Raw genomic sequence first — 19,065 nt, forward strand, 5'->3', positions numbered from 1 at the left:
GGGTAATACATGTATAAAACACAGTGGTATAGTTATTATAACTCAGGGTAATACATGTATTAAACACAGTGGTATAGTTATTATAACTCAGGGTAATACATGTATTAAACACAGTGGTATAGTTATTATAACTCAGGGTAATACATGTATTAAACACAGTGGTATAGTTATTATAACTCAGGGTAATACATGTATTAAACACAGTGGTATAGTTATTATAACTCAGGGTAATACATGTATTAAACACAGTGGTATAGTTATTATAACTCAGGTAGTAATACATGTATTAAACACAGTGGTATAGTTATTATAACTCAGGGTAATACATGTATTAAACACAGTGGTATAGTTATTATAACTCAGGGTAATACATGTATTAAACACAGTGGTATAGTTATTATAACTCAGGGTAATACATGTATTAAACACAGTGGTATAGTTATTATAACTCAGGGTAATACATGTATTAAACACAGTGGTATAGTTATTATAACTCAGGGTAATACATGTATTAAACACAGTGGTATAGTTATTATAACTCAGGGTAATACATGTATTAAACACAGTGGTATAGTTATTATAACTCAGGGTAATACATGTATTAAACACAGTGGTATAGTTATTATAACTCAGGGTAATACATGTATTAAACACAGTGGTATAGTTATTATAACTCAGGGTAATACATGTATTAAACACAGTGGTATAGTTATTATAACTCAGGGTAATACATGTATTAAACACAGTGGTATAGTTATTATAACTCAGGGTAATACATGTATTAAACACAGTGGTATAGTTATTATAACTCAGGGTAATACATGTATTAAACACAGTGGTATAGTTATTATAACTCAGGGTAATACATGTATTAAACACAGTGGTATAGTTATTATAACTCAGGGTAATACATGTATTAAACACAGTGGTATAGTTATTATAACTCAGGGTAATACATGTATTAAACACAGTGGTATAGTTATTATAACTCAGGGTAATACATGTATTAAACACAGTGGTATAGTTATTATAACTCAGGGTAATACATGTATTAAACACAGTGGTATAGTTATTATAACTCAGGGTAATACATGTATTAAACACAGTGGTATAGTTATTATAACTCAGGGTAATACATGTATTAAACACAGTGGTATAGTTATTATAACTCAGGGTAATACATGTATTAAACACAGTGGTATAGTTATTATAACTCAGGGTAATACATGTATTAAACACAGTGGTATAGTTATTATAACTCAGGGTAATACATGTATTAAACACAGTGGTATAGTTATTATAACTCAGGGTAATACATGTATTAAACACAGTGGTATAGTTATTATAACTCAGGGTAATACATGAGTGGTATAGTTATTATAACTCAGGGTAATACATGTATTAAACACAGTGGTATAGTTATTATAACTCAGGGTAATACATGTATTAAACACAGTGGTATAGTTATTATAACTCAGGGTAATACATGTATAAAACACAGTGGTATAGTTATTATAACTCAGGGTAATACATGTATTAAACACAGTGGTATAGTTATTATAACTCAGGGTAATACATGTATTAAACACAGTGGTATAGTTATTATAACTCAGGGTAATACATGTATTAAACACAGTGGTATAGTTATTATAACTCAGGGTAATACATGTATTAAACACAGTGGTATAGTTATTATAACTCAGGGTAATACATGTATTAAACACAGTGGTATAGTTATTATAACTCAGGGTAATACATGTATTAAACACAGTGGTATAGTTATTATAACTCAGGGTAATACATGTATTAAACACAGTGGTATAGTTATTATAACTCAGGGTAATACATGTATTAAACACAGTGGTATAGTTATTATAACTCAGGGTAATACATGTATTAAACACAGTGGTATAGTTATTATAACTCAGGGTAATACATGTATTAAACACAGTGGTATAGTTATTATAACTCAGGGTAATACATGTATTAAACACAGTGGTATAGTTATTATAACTCAGGGTAATACATGTATTAAACACAGTGGTATAGTTATTATAACTCAGGGTAATACATGTATTAAACACAGTGGTATAGTTATTATAACTCAGGGTAATACATGTATTAAACACAGTGGTATAGTTATTATAACTCAGGGTAATACATGTATTAAACACAGTGGTATAGTTATTATAACTCAGGGTAATACATGTATTAAACACAGTGGTATAGTTATTATAACTCAGGGTTAGGTAATACATGTATTAAACACAGTGGTATAGTTATTATAACTCAGGGTAATACATGTATTAAACACAGTGGTATAGTTATTATAACTCAGGGTAATACATGTATTAAACACAGTGGTATAGTTATTATAACTCAGGGTAATACATGTATTAAACACAGTGGTATAGTTATTATAACTCAGGGTAATACATGTATTAAACACAGTGGTATAGTTATTATAACTCAGGGTAATACATGTATAAAACACAGTGGTATAGTTATTATAACTCAGGGTAATACATGTATTAAACACAGTGGTATAGTTATTATAACTCAGGGTAATACATGTATTAAACACAGTGGTATAGTTATTATAACTCAGGGTAATACATGTATAAAACACAGTGGTATAGTTATTATAACTCAGGGTTAGGTAATACATGTATTAAACACAGTGGTATAGTTATTATAACTCAGGGTAATACATGTATAAAACACAGTGGTATAGTTATTATAACTCAGGGTAATACATGTATAAAACACAGTGGTATAGTTATTATAACTCAGGGTTAGGTAATACATGTATTAAACACAGTGGTATAGTTATTATAACTCAGGGTAATACATGTATAAAACACAGTGGTATAGTTATTATAACTCAGGGTAATACATGTATTAAACACAGTGGTATAGTTATTATAACTCAGGGTAATACATGTATTAAACACAGTGGTATAGTTATTATAACTCAGGGTAATACATGTATTAAACACAGTGGTATAGTTATTATAACTCAGGGTTAGGTAATACATGTATTAAACACAGTGGTATAGTTATTATAACTCAGGGTAATACATGTATTAAACACAGTGGTATAGTTATTATAACTCAGGGTAATACATGTATTAAACACAGTGGTATAGTTATTATAACTCAGGGTAATACATGTATAAAACACAGTGGTATAGTTATTATAACTCAGGGTTAGGTAATACATGTATTAAACACAGTGGTATAGTTATTATAACTCAGGGTTAGTAATACATGTATTAAACACAGTGGTATAGTTATTATAACTCAGGGTAATACATGTATTAAACACAGTGGTATAGTTATTATAACTCAGGGTAATACATGTATTAAACACAGTGGTATAGTTATTATAACTCAGGGTTAGGTAATACATGTATTAAACACAGTGGTATAGTTATTATAACTCAGGGTAATACATGTATTAAACACAGTGGTATAGTTATTATAACTCAGGGTAATACATGTATTAAACACAGTGGTATAGTTATTATAACTCAGGGTAATACATGTATTAAACACAGTGGTATAGTTATTATAACTCAGGGTAATACATGTATTAAACACAGTGGTATAGTTATTATAACTCAGGGTAATACATGTATAAAACACAGTGGTATAGTTATTATAACTCAGGGTAATACATGTATAAAACACAGTGGTATAGTTATTATAACTCAGGGTAATACATGTATTAAACACAGTGGTATAGTTATTATAACTCAGGGTAATACATGTATAAAACACAGTGGTATAGTTATTATAACTCAGGGTTAGGTAATACATGTATTAAACACAGTGGTATAGTTATTATAACTCAGGGTAATACATGTATAAAACACAGTGGTATAGTTATTATAACTCAGGGTTAGGTAATACATGTATTAAACACAGTGGTATAGTTATTATAACTCAGGGTAATACATGTATAAAACACAGTGGTATAGTTATTATAACTCAGGGTTAGGTAATACATGTATTAAACACAGTGGTATAGTTATTATAACTCAGGGTAATACATGTATAAAACACAGTGGTATAGTTATTATAACTCAGGGTAATACATGTATTAAACACAGTGGTATAGTTATTAGAACTCAGGGTAATACATGTATAAAACACAGTGGTATAGTTATTATAACTCAGGGTAATACATGTATAAAACACAGTGATATAGTTATTATAACTCAGGGTAATACATGTATTAAACACAGTGGTATAGTTATTATAACTCAGGGTAATACATGTATTAAACACAGTGGTATAGTTATTATAACTCAGGGTAATACATGTATTAAACACAGTGATATAGTTATTATAACTCAGGGTAATACATGTATTAAACACAGTGGTATAGTTATTATAACTCAGGGTAATACATGTATTAAACACAGTGGTATAGTTATTATAACTCAGGGTTAGGTAATACATGTATTAAACACAATGGTATAGTTATTATAACTCAGGGTAATACATGTATTAAACACAGTGGTATAGTTATTATAACTCAGGGTAATACATGTATTAAACACAGTGGTATAGTTATTATAACTCAGGGTAATACATGTATAAAACACAGTGGTATAGTTATTATAACTCAGGGTTAGGTAATACATGTATTAAACACAGTGGTATAGTTATTATAACTCAGGGTTAGGTAATACATGTATTAAACACAGTGGTATAGTTATTATAACTCAGGGTAATACATGTATTAAACACAGTGGTATAGTTATTATAACTCAGGGTAATACATGTATTAAACACAGTGGTATAGTTATTATAACTCAGGGTTAGGTAATACATGTATTAAACACAGTGGTATAGTTATTATAACTCAGGGTAATACATGTATTAAACACAGTGGTATAGTTATTATAACTCAGGGTAATACATGTATTAAACACAGTGGTATAGTTATTATAACTCAGGGTAATACATGTATAAAACACAGTGGTATAGTTATTATAACTCAGGGTAATACATGTATTAAACACAGTGGTATAGTTATTATAACTCAGGGTAATACATGTATAAAACACAGTGGTATAGTTATTATAACTCAGGGTAATACATGTATAAAACACAGTGGTATAGTTATTATAACTCAGGGTAATACATGTATTAAACACAGTGGTATAGTTATTATAACTCAGGGTAATACATGTATAAAACACAGTGGTATAGTTATTATAACTCAGGGTTAGGTAATACATGTATTAAACACAGTGGTATAGTTATTATAACTCAGGGTAATACATGTATAAAACACAGTGGTATAGTTATTATAACTCAGGGTTAGGTAATACATGTATTAAACACAGTGGTATAGTTATTATAACTCAGGGTAATACATGTATAAAACACAGTGGTATAGTTATTATAACTCAGGGTTAGGTAATACATGTATTAAACACAGTGGTATAGTTATTATAACTCAGGGTAATACATGTATAAAACACAGTGGTATAGTTATTATAACTCAGGGTAATACATGTATTAAACACAGTGGTATAGTTATTAGAACTCAGGGTAATACATGTATAAAACACAGTGGTATAGTTATTATAACTCAGGGTAATACATGTATAAAACACAGTGATATAGTTATTATAACTCAGGGTAATACATGTATTAAACACAGTGGTATAGTTATTATAACTCAGGGTAATACATGTATTAAACACAGTGGTATAGTTATTATAACTCAGGGTAATACATGTATTAAACACAGTGATATAGTTATTATAACTCAGGGTAATACATGTATTAAACACAGTGGTATAGTTATTATAACTCAGGGTAATACATGTATTAAACACAGTGGTATAGTTATTATAACTCAGGGTAATACATGTATTAAACACAGTGGTATAGTTATTATAACTCAGGGTTAGGTAATACATGTATTAAACACAGTGGTATAGTTATTATAACTCAGGGTAATACATGTATTAAACACAGTGGTATAGTTATTATAACTCAGGGTTAGGTAATACATGTATTAAACACAGTGGTATAGTTATTATAACTCAGGGTAATACATGTATTAAACACAGTGGTATAGTTATTATAACTCAGGGTTAGGTAATACATGTATAAAACACAGTGGTATAGTTATTATAACTCAGGGTAATACATGTATAAAACACAGTGGTATAGTTATTATAACTCAGGGTTAGGTAATACATGTATTAAACACAGTGGTATAGTTATTATAACTCAGGGTAATACATGTATTAAACACAGTGGTATAGTTATTATAACTCAGGGTTAGGTAATACATGTATTAAACACAGTGGTATAGTTATTATAACTCAGGGTAATACATGTATTAAACACAGTGGTATAGTTATTATAACTCAGGGTAATACATGTATTAAACACAGTGGTATAGTTATTATAACTCAGGGTTAGGTAATACATGTATTAAACACAGTGGTATAGTTATTATAACTCAGGGTAATACATGTATTAAACACAGTGGTATAGTTATTATAACTCAGGGTAATACATGTATTAAACACAGTGGTATAGTTATTATAACTCAGGGTAATACATGTATTAAACACAGTGGTATAGTTATTATAACTCAGGGTAATACATGTATAAAACACAGTGGTATAGTTATTATAACTCAGGGTTAGGTAATACATGTATTAAACACAGTGGTATAGTTATTATAACTCAGGGTAATACATGTATAAAACACAGTGGTATAGTTATTATAACTCAGGGTAATACATGTATTAAACACAGTGGTATAGTTATTATAACTCAGGGTAATACATGTATTAAACACAGTGGTATAGTTATTATAACTCAGGGTAATACATGTATAAAACACAGTGGTATAGTTATTATAACTCAGGGTAATACATGTATTAAACACAGTGGTATAGTTATTATAACTCAGGGTAATACATGTATTAAACACAGTGGTTTAGTTATTATAACTCAGGGTAATACATGTATAAAACACAGTGGTATAGTTATTATAACTCAGGGTAATACATGTATTAAACACAGTGGTATAGTTATTATAACTCAGGGTAATACATGTATAAAACACAGTGGTATAGTTATTATAACTCAGGGTAATACATGTATTAAACACAGTGGTATAGTTATTATAACTCAGGGTAATACATGTATTAAACACAGTGGTATAGTTATTATAACTCAGGGTAATACATGTATTAAACACAGTGGTATAGTTATTATAACTCAGGGTAATACATGTATTAAACACAGTGGTATAGTTATTATAACTCAGGGTAATACATGTATTAAACACAGTGGTATAGTTATTATAACTCAGGGTAATACATGTATTAAACACAGTGGTATAGTTATTATAACTCAGGGTAATACATGTATTAAACACAGTGGTATAGTTATTATAACTCAGGGTAATACATGTATAAAACACAGTGGTATAGTTATTATAACTCAGGGTAATACATGTATTAAACACAGTGGTATAGTTATTATAATACATGTATAAAACACATACATTTACTGCGACCTGGCAGTAAATGTATCACTAGTCACTTTAAACAATGTCACTTTATATAATGTTTACATACCCTACATTACTCATCTCATATGTATATACTGTACTCTATACCATCTACTGCATCTTGACTATGCCGCTCGGCCATTGCTCATCCATATATTTATATGTACATATTCTTAATCATTCCTTTACACTTGTGTGTATAAAGTAGTCGTTGTGAAATTGTTAGATTACTTGTTAGATATTACTACACGGTCGGGAACTAGAAGCACAAGGATTTCTCTACACTCGCATTAACATCTGCTAACCACGTGTATGTAACCAATAATATTTGATTTGATTTGGTTCAGTGTTGCTAGGCTCGAAGCAAGCGTTATTTAGCTAGTCTGGTGGGCTGGTGTCACTGGACAGCTCGTAGCTGGGTCCCGTTGTAATCCGTATGAAATGAAGGACGCGTGTATCTGGAGAATGTCTGTCTCCTCCTCATATCTAATAACGTCTCAGATATCCTGTAGATAGAGAGTTTTCAGAACCACTTGTCAAACTTTATTTAAAATGTATCAATGTGTTCCTTTTGTTCCTGTCCGAGGTTAAAATCCCTGTGTGAAAGATGTATGGGGTGGAGGGATGTTTTGTTCCTGTGAGGGTAAAATCCCTGTGTGAAAGATGTATGGGGTGGAGGGATGTTTTGTTCCTGTGAGGGTAAAATCCCTGTGTGAAAGATGTATGGGGTGGAGGGATGTTTTGTTCCTGTGAGGGTAAAATCCCTGTGTGAAAGATGTATGGGGTGGAGGGATGTTTTGTTCCTGTGAGGGTAAAATCCCTGTGTGAAATATGTATGGGGTGGAGGGATGTGTTTTGTTCCTGTGAGGGTAAAATCCCTGTGTGAAAGATGTATGGGGTGGAGGGATGTTTTGTTCCTGTGAGGGTAAAATCCCTGTGTGAAAGATGTATGGGGTGGAGGGATGTGTTTTGTTCCTGTGAGGGTAAATCCCTACGTGAAAGATGTATGGGGTGGAGGGATGTGTTTTGTTCCTGTGAGGGTAAATCCCTACGTGAAAGATGTATGGGGTGGAGGGATGTGTTTTGTTCCTGTGAGGGTAAATCCCTACGTGAAAGATGTATGGGGTGGAGGGATGTGTTTTGTTCCTGTGAGGGTAAATCCCTACGTGAAAGATGTATGGGGTGGAGGGATGTGTTTTGTTCCTGTGAGGGTAAAATCCCTGTGTGAAAGATGTATGGGGTGGAGGGATGTGTTTTGTTCCTGTGAGGTTAAAATCCCTGTGTGAAAGATGTATGGGGTGGAGGGATGTGTTTTGTTCCTGTGAGGGTAAATCCCTACGTGAAAGATGTATGGGGTGGAGGGATGTGTTTTGTTCCTGTCCGAGGGGGTGGAGGGATAAAACAAGGCGTTATCACATACATACTACCATTGCTGCACTGCTATCACACATTTTCCAACTCTAGGCACATAGACCTTCAAAACAATCCCTATGAGGCATTGTCACCCCCAGTGAGCCTGGCGGCCCGTGGCTCATGGCCTAAACACGGTATATTGTGTGTTGCTGACAACTGCCTCAAAGTCTATTTGATTTCAGCCACTGTTTTGTTCTGTAACTGAGAATAATCCGTTCCCTGACTGTTAAACCCATATAGACCGGTGGGTTTGAGCCCCAGTCCGCATGGAAACCACCGCACCGTTATTTATTCGGTAGGTCTATGCAGTCGCCCCGCACACGCGCGCCTTGGTTCGTGGAAATCATCTGCACCACGCGCCCTAGCAACTGCGGCATCAGCACGAGCAGCGTGGTGACTCGCTACGACAAAGCCACGCACGGATCCGCTGTAACGGTCTCTCTCCGCTCTGCAAGCAACACATCCTCCATCCCCAGCCCTGTTATTTGTTATTTCCCTGATATTCTTCGCGCTAATCTGCAACGTGGATCCTCGCTATCTGAAATATTTTACATCGTTTTCATTGGATGATATATTTTCACCATCACGACAAAACGGACTGCTCATCCTCATTATCAACAACACCGCGCGTTTCAGCGGGCAGGCTACAGCAACGCCCATAGCAACCTCTCTATGCGCATCCACGAGCCATCTGTTCATTACTGCTTGTTTGTGTCTGTCGTCTCCGTCTCCGACATCTCTGCTCGGCTGTCGCCCTCTCCCGGTTCCCCCCCCTGATCCCCCCCAGTCTCGTCTCCAGAATAGCGGCAGGTCTCATCTCTCGCCTCGCTGCTGGGCACGTACCCTCCATCACAAGGCCTCTTCACAGGTGAGCCAATCACTGGATCTGATTATCAAACGGATAGTACTACCGGTAATGAATGCACGGGTCGGCATTGATCATACATTTATAATTTATCTTCTCTTGATCATGGCTGTGTGTTCTTAATAGTGATGACTACTGTAACATGTTGTTGTCCAATGTTTAAGAGTATGGTCCTGCAGAGAGAGAGAGAGGGAGAAAGAGGGGAGAAAGAGAGAGCACATTGTTGGCATCTGGTTTGTGTTTGGATCCAGATAGGCCAGTATGAAGTGCCCTCGTCCCTTAGCAACAGTGATGCTTGGTTCTGAGGGAAAGGGAGGGCTCTGCTGCCAAATATAGCTTCTCTGCTGGACCAGCTCTCTCTCTTGTATTAGGGTTAATCTGAGCAGCATGACAATAACAGCAGACTCAGCTTGTTTCTTAATTGAAACAGGGTAGAGGGCACAGGGGGTAGAGGGCACAGGGGGTAGAGGGGACAGGGGGTAGAGGGGACAGGAGGATATCTGGGGACAGGAGGATATCTGGGGACAGGAGGATATGTGGGGACACGAGGTAGAGGAGACGGGGTATCTGGGGACAGGGGGTAGAGGGGACAGGAGGATATCTGGGGACAGGAGGTAGAGGGGACAGGGGGTAGAGGGGACAGGAGGATATCTGGGGACAGGGGGTAGAGGAGACAGGGGGTAGAGGAGACAGGGGGTAGAGGGGACAGGAGGATATCTGGGGACAAGGGGTAGAGGGGACAGGAGGATATCTAGGGACAAGGGGTAGAGGGGACAGGGGGTAGAGGAGACAGGGGGTAGAGGGGACAGGGGGTAGAGGGGACAGGGGGTAGAGGGGACAGGAGGATATCTGGGGACAGGGGGTAGAGGGGACAGGAGGATGTCTGGGGACAGGGGGTAGAGGGGACAGGAGGATATCTGGGGACAGGGGGTAGAGGGGACAGGAGGATGTCTGGGGACAGGGGGTAGAGGGGACAGGGGGTAGAGGGGACAGGGGGTAGAGGGGAAGGGAGGATATCTGGGGACAAGGGGTAGAGGAGAAGGGAGGATATCTGGGGACAGGGGGTAGAGGGCACAGGGGGTAGAGGGGACAGGGGGATATCTGGGGACAGGGGGTAGAGGGGACAGGGGGTAGAGGGGACAGGGGGTAGAGGGGACAGGGGGATATCTGGGGACAGGGGGTAGAGGGGACAGGGGGTAGAGGGGACAGGAGGATATCTGGGGACAGGGGGTAGAGGAGACAGGGGGTAGAGGGGACAGGAGGATATCTGGGGACAAGGGGTAGAGGGGACAGGAGGATATCTAGGGACAAGGGGTAGAGGGGACAGGGGGTAGAGGGGACAGGGGGTAGAGGGGACAGGGGGTAGAGGGGACAGGGGGTAGAGGGGACAGGAGGATATCTGGGGACAGGGGGTAGAGGGGACAGGAGGATGTCTGGGGACAGGGGGTAGAGGGGACAGGAGGATATCTGGGGACAGGGGGTAGAGGGGACAGGAGGATGTCTGGGGACAGGGGGTAGAGGGGACAGGGGGTAGAGGGGACAGGGGGTAGAGGGGAAGGGAGGATATCTGGGGACAAGGGGTAGAGGAGAAGGGAGGATATCTGGGGACAGGGGGTAGAGGGCACAGGGGGTAGAGGGGACAGGGGGATATGTGGGGACAGGGGGTAGAGGGGACAGGGGGTAGAGGGGACAGGGGGATATCTGGGGACAAGGGGTAGAGGGGACAGGGGGTAGAGGGGACAGGGGGTAGAGGGGACAGGAGGATATCTGGGGACAAGGGGTAGAGGGGGTAGAGGGGACAGGGGGTAGAGGGGACAGGGGGTAGAGGGCACAGGGGGTAGAGGGGACAGGGGGATATCTGGGGACAGGGGATATCTGGGGACAGGGGGTAGAGGGGAAGGGAGGATATCTGGGGACAGGAGGATATCTGGGGACAGGAGGATATCTGGGGACCGAGGGTAGAGGAGACCGGGTAAAGGGGACAAGGGGTAGATGGTCTGTATGAGGGGTTATATGGCTGGGTTGGATGGTCTGTATGAGGGGTTATATGGCTGGGGTAGATGGTCTGTATGAGGGGTTATATGGCTGGGGTAGATGGTCTGTATGAGGGGTTATATGGCTGGGGTAGATGGTCTGTATGAGGGGTTATATGGCTGGGGTAGATGGTCTGTATGAGGGGTTATATGGCTGGGTTGGATGGTCTGTATGAGGGGTTATATGGCTGGGGTAGATGGTCTGTATGAGGGGTTATATGGCTGGGGTAGATGGTCTGTATGAGGGGTTATATGGCTGGGTTGGATGGTCTGTATGAGGGGTTATATGGTTGGGGTAGATGGTCTGTATGAGGGGTTATATGGCTGGGGTAGATGGTCTGTATGAGGGGTTATATGGCTGGGTTGGATGGTCTGTATGAGGGGTTATATGGCTGGGTTGGATGGTCTGTATGAGGGGTTATATGGCTGGGTTGGATGGTCTGTATGAGGGGTTATATGGCTGGGTTGGATGGTCTGTATGATGGGTTATATGGCTGGGTTGGATGGTCTGTATGAGGGGTTATATGGCTGGGTTGGATGGTCTGTATGAGGGGTTATATGGTCTGTATGAGGGGTTGGATGGTCTGTATGAGGGGTTATATGGCTGGGTTGGATGGTCTGTATGAGGGGTTATATGGCTGGGCTGGATGGTCTGTATGAGGGGTTATATGGCTGGGCTGGATGGTCTGTATGAGGGGTTGGATGGTCTGTATGAGGGGTTATATGGCTGGGTTGGATGGTCTGTATGAGGGGTTATATGGCTGGGCTGGATGGTCTGTATGAGGGGTTATATGGTCTGTATGAGGGGTTGGATGGTCTGTATGAGGGGTTATATGGCTGGCTTGGATGGTCTGTATGAGGGGTTATATGGCTGGGGTAGATGGTCTGTATGAGGGGTTATATGGCTGGGGTAGATGGTCTGTATGAGGGGTTATATGGCTGGGGTAGATGGTCTGTATGAGGGGTTATATGGCTGGGGTAGATGGTCTGTATGAGGGGTTATATGGCTGGGTTGGATGGTCTGTATGAGGGGTTATATGGCTGGGTTGGATGGTCTGTATGAGGGGTTATATGGCTGGGCTGGATGGTCTGTATGAGGGGTTATATGGTCTGTATGAGGGGTTATATGGCTGGGTTGGATGGTCTGTATGAGGGGTTATATGGTCTGTATGATGGGTTAGGGTTTATATGGCTGGGCTGGATGGTCTGTATGAGGGGTTATATGGCTGGGCTGGATGGTCTGTATGAGGGGTTATATGGTCTGTATGATGGGTTATATGGCTGGGTTGGATGGTCTGTATGAGGGGTTATATGGCTGGGTTGGATGGTCTGTATGATGGGTTATATGGCTGGGTTGGATGGTCTGTATGATGGGTTATATGGCTTGGTTGGATGGTCTGTATGATGGGTTATATGGCTGGGTTGGATGGTCTGTATGAGGGGTTATATGGCTGGGTTGGATGGTCTGTATGATGGGTTATATGGCTGGGTTGGATGGTCTGTATGAGGGGTTATATGGCTGGGTTGGATGGTTAGTGTGTATTGTATTGGTGGTTTACATCAGTGGGGCATCTGCCTCAGTCTGAGCATCTCACAGTAGAATCAGCTTTAGGCCTGTGGAGGGTTTGGGTTTGGACAGACAGAGGGGCAAACCATCTGTCTAGATGGCCCAGACCCTCCCCAGCCAACAGATGCTTATAGGGTCGCTCTGGGAAGATGGGCTTTCTGTTGTCTGTCTAGATGGCCCAGACCCTCCCCAGCCAACAGATGCTTATAGGGTCGCTCTGGGGAGATGGGCTTTCTGTTGTCTGTCTAGATGGCCCAGACCCTCCCCAGCCAACAGATGCTTATAGGGTCGCTCTGGGGAGATGGGCTTTCTGTTGTCTGTCTAGATGGCCCAGACCCTCCCCAGCCAACAGATGCTTATAGGGTCGCTCTGGGGAGATGGGCTTTCTGTTGTCTGTCTAGCTGGCCCAGACCCTCCCCAGCCAACAGATGCTTATAGGGTCGCTCTGGGGAGATGGGCTTTCTGTTGTTTACTAACACAAGGGCTGTTTACAAACAACTCTTTGCTAATTTGTTAGAATGAAATGTATTTCTTATTTTCCCTTCTCTTTTTCTCTTCCTGTCTTTCTGTCTTTCTGCAGAGAGCAGCTCCTCCCACTTCCTCTGGCTCCTCCCAGCTGTGGCCCCTACTGGGCACGCTCCCTGGCTCTTACCTGATTGGTCCCCGGCCTCAGGACGGAAGCCACGCCCACCACACTCCCTACATGAGGGACAAGGCCACTCAGGTGTGTGTGTGTGTGTGTGTGTGTGTGTGTGTGTGTGTGTGTGTGTGTGTGTGTGTGTGTGTGTGTGTGTGTGTGTGTGTGTGTGTGTGTGTGTGTGTGTGTGTGTGTGTGTGTGTGTGTGTTTGTGTTTCTTAGCATGCATCTCACCTGTCTCTCTCTGTGGTGTCAGACCCCCAGGGCCTGGGCGGACGAGAGGAGACGGGGGAGCCACAAGAGATCAGCCTCCTGCGGGAGCACCGACCAGCTCAAAGAGGTCAGTCTCTGCCTTTAGATACTGACAACATGGTGACACTCCACATAATAACAACATGGTGACACTCCACATAACAACATGGTGACACTCCACATAACAACATGGTGACACTCCACATAATAACATGGTGACACTCCACATAATAACATAGTGACACTCCACATAATAACAACATGGTGACACTCCACATAATAACATGGTGACACTCCACATAATAACATGGTGACACTCCACATAATAACATGGTGACAACATGGTGACACTCCACATAATAACAACATGGTGACACTCCACATAATAACATGGTGACAACATGGTGACACTCCACATAATAACAACATGGTGACACTCCACATAATAACATGGTGACACTCCACATAATAACAACATGGTGACACTCCACATAACAACATGGTGACACTCCACATAACAACATGGTGACACTCCACATAATAACATAGTGACACTCCACATAATAACAACATGGTGACACTCCACATAATAACATGGTGACACTCCACATAACAACATGGTGACACTCCACATAATAACATAGTGACACTCCACATAATAACAACATGGTGACACTCCACATAATAACAACATGGTGACACTCCACATAATAACATGGTGACACTCCACATAACAACATGGTGACACTCCACATAACAACATAGTGACACTCCACATAATAACATGGTGACACTCCACATAATAACATAGTGACACTCCACATAATAATAACATGGTGACACTCCACATAATAACATGGTGACACTCCACATAACAACATGGTGACACTCCACATAATAACATAGTGACACTCCACATAACAACATGGTGACACTCCACATAACAACATGGTGACAACATGGTGACACTCCACATAACAACATAGTGACACTCCACATAACAACATGGTGACACTCCACATAATAACATGGTGACACTCCACATAATAACAACATGGTGACACTCCACATAACAACATAGTGACACTCCACATAACAACATAGTGACACTCCACATAATAACAACATGGTGACACTCCACATAATAACATGGTGACACTCCACATAATAACAACATGGTGACACTCCACATAACAAAATAGTGACACTCCACATAACAACATAGTGACACTCCACATAATAACAACATGGTGACACTCCACATAACAACATAGTGACACTCCACATAACAACATGGTGACACTCCACATAACAACATGGTGACACTCCACATAATAACAACATGGTGACACTCCACATAATAACATGGTGACAACATGGTGACACTCCACATAATAACATAGTGACACTCCACATAATAACATGGTGACACTCCACATAATAACATAGTGACACTCCACATAATAACATGGTGACACTCCACATAATAACAACATGGTGACACTCCACATAACAACATGGTGACACTCCACATAATAACAACATGGTGACACTCCACATAACAACATGGTGACACTCCACATAATAACATGGTGACACTCCACATAATAACATGGTGACACTCCACATAACAACATGGTGACACTCCACATAATAACAACATGGTGACACTCCACATAATAACATGGTGACACTCCACATAATAACAACATGGTGACACTCCACATAACAACATGGTGACACTCCACATAACAACATGGTGACACTCCACATAATAACAACATGGTGACACTCCACATAATAACATGGTGACACTCCACATAATAACATGGTGACACTCCACATAACAACATAGTGACACTCCACATAATAACATGGTGACACTCCACATAACAACAACATGGTGACACTCCACATAATAACATGGTGACACTCCACATAACAACATGGTGACACTCCACATAATAACAACATGGTGACACTCCACATAATAACATGGTGACACTCCACATAATAATAACATGGTGACACTCCACATAACAACATGGTGACACTCCACATAATAACATAGTGACACTCCACATAATAACATGGTGACACTCCACATAATAACACGGTGACACTCCACATAATAACATGGTGACACTCCACATAACAACATAGTGACACTCCACATAATAACATGGTGACACTCCACATAATAACATGGTGACACTCCACATAATAACATAGTGACACTCCACATAACAACATAGTGACACTCCACATAATAACATGGTGACACTCCACATAATAACATGGTGACACTCCACATAACAACATGGTGACACTCCACATAACAACATGGTGACACTCCACATAATAACAACATGGTGACACTCCACATAATAACATGGTGACACTCCACATAACAACATAGTGACACTCCACATAACAACATAGTGACACTCCACATAATAACATGGTGACACTCCACATAATAACATAGTGACAACATGGTGACACTCCACATAACAACAACATTGTGACACTCCACATAATAACATGGTGACACTCCACATAACAACAACATGGTGACACTCCACATAATAACATGGTGACACTCCACATAACAACATGGTGACACTCCACATAATAACATAGTGACACTCCACATAATAACAACATGGTGACACTCCACATAATAACAACATGGTGACACTCCACATAATAACATGGTGACACTCCACATAACAACATGGTGACACTCCACATAATAACAACATGGTGACACTCCACATAATAACATGGTGACACTCCACATAATAACATGGTGACACTCCACATAACAACATAGTGACACTCCACATAATAACATGGTGACACTCCACATAACAACAACATGGTGACACTCCACATAATAACATGGTGACACTCCACATAACAACATGGTGACACTCCACATAATAACAACATGGTGACACTCCACATAATAACATGGTGACACTCCACATAATAATAACATGGTGACACTCCACATAACAACATGGTGACACTCCACATAATAACATAGTGACACTCCACATAATAACATGGTGACACTCCACATAATAACATGGTGACACTCCACATAATAACATGGTGACACTCCACATAACAACATAGTGACACTCCACATAATAACATGGTGACACTCCACATAATAACATGGTGACACTCCACATAATAACATAGTGACACTCCACATAACAACATAGTGACACTCCACATAATAACATGGTGACACTCCACATAATAACATGGTGACACTCCACATAACAACATGGTGACACTCCACATAACAACATGGTGACACTCCACATAATAACAACATGGTGACACTCCACATAATAACATGGTGACACTCCACATAACAACATAGTGACACTCCACATAACAACATAGTGACACTGCACATAACAACATAGTGACACTCCACATAATAATAACATGGTGACACTCCACATAATAATAACATAGTGACACTGCACATAACAACATGGTGACACTCCACATAATAATAACATAGTGACACTCCACATAATAATAACATGGTGACACTCCACATAATAACAACATGGTGACACTCCACATAACAACATGGTGACACTCCACATAATAACATGGTGACACTCCACATAATAACATAGTGACAACATGGTGACACTCCACATAACAACAACATGGTGACACTCCACATAATAACATGGTGACACTCCACATAACAACAACATGGTGACACTCCACATAATAACAACATGGTGACACTCCACATAATAACATGGTGACACTCCACATAACAACATGGTGACACTCCACATAGTGACACTCCACATAATAACAACATGGTGACACTCCACATGATAACATGGTGACACTCCACATAATAACATGGTGACACTCCACATAACAACAACATGGTGACACTCCACATAATAACATGGTGACACTCCACATAATAACATGGTGACACTCCACATAATAACATGGTGACACTCCACATAATAACAACATGGTGACACTCCACATAATAACATGTTGACACTCCACATAACAACAACATGGTGACACTCCACATAATAACAACATGGTGACACTCCACATAATAACATGGTGACAACATGGTGACACTCCACATAATAACATGGTGACACTCCACATAATAACATGGTGACACTCCACATAACAACATAGTGACACTCCACATAATAACATGGTGACACTCCACATAATAACATGGTGACACTCCACATAATAACATAGTGACACTCCACATAACAACATAGTGACACTCCACATAATAACATAGTGACACTCCACATAACAACATAGTGACACTCCACATAATAACATGGTGACACTCCACATAATAACATGGTGACACTCCACATAACAACATGGTGACACTCCACATAACAACATGGTGACACTCCACATAATAACAACATGGTGACACTCCACATAATAACATGGTGACACTCCACATAACAACATAGTGACACTCCACATAACAACATAGTGACACTCCACATAATAACATGGTGACACTCCACATAATAACATAGTGACAACATGGTGACACTCCACATAACAACAACATTGTGACACTCCACATAATAACATGGTGACACTCCACATAACAACAACATGGTGACACTCCACATAATAACAACATGGTGACACTCCACATAACAACATGGTGACACTCCACATAATAACATA

At 39.8% G+C, this 19,065-nt stretch overlaps 1 protein-coding gene across 5 annotated transcripts in view; it reads left to right on the forward strand.

The window, feature by feature from the left end:
* The first annotated feature begins 9,304 nt into the window (after positions 1-9,304).
* Positions 9,305-19,065, forward strand: part of LOC129843354 (protein FAM117B-like) — a 73,782-nt gene continuing 64,021 nt past the window's right edge. For 4 of the 5 annotated variants that reach the window (XR_008757815.1, XR_008757814.1, XR_008757816.1 and 1 more), the window contains exons 1-3: positions 9,306-9,839; positions 14,017-14,160; positions 14,330-14,413. Coding sequence is in view for 2 of the 5 variants with exons in the window: in XM_055912051.1 (XP_055768026.1) it covers positions 14,140-14,160; positions 14,330-14,413 (105 nt within the window). In the remaining 3 variants the exon portion in view is untranslated. Of the gene's footprint in view, positions 9,840-14,016; positions 14,161-14,329; positions 14,414-19,065 lie in introns of all 5 variants that reach the window. The other variant, XM_055912052.1, reaches the window with a different exon arrangement.

This window comes from Salvelinus fontinalis, unplaced genomic scaffold (assembly GCF_029448725.1).
Source record: "Salvelinus fontinalis isolate EN_2023a unplaced genomic scaffold, ASM2944872v1 scaffold_0124, whole genome shotgun sequence".
In the NCBI taxonomy this organism is placed as follows: Eukaryota; Metazoa; Chordata; class Actinopteri; order Salmoniformes; family Salmonidae; genus Salvelinus; species Salvelinus fontinalis.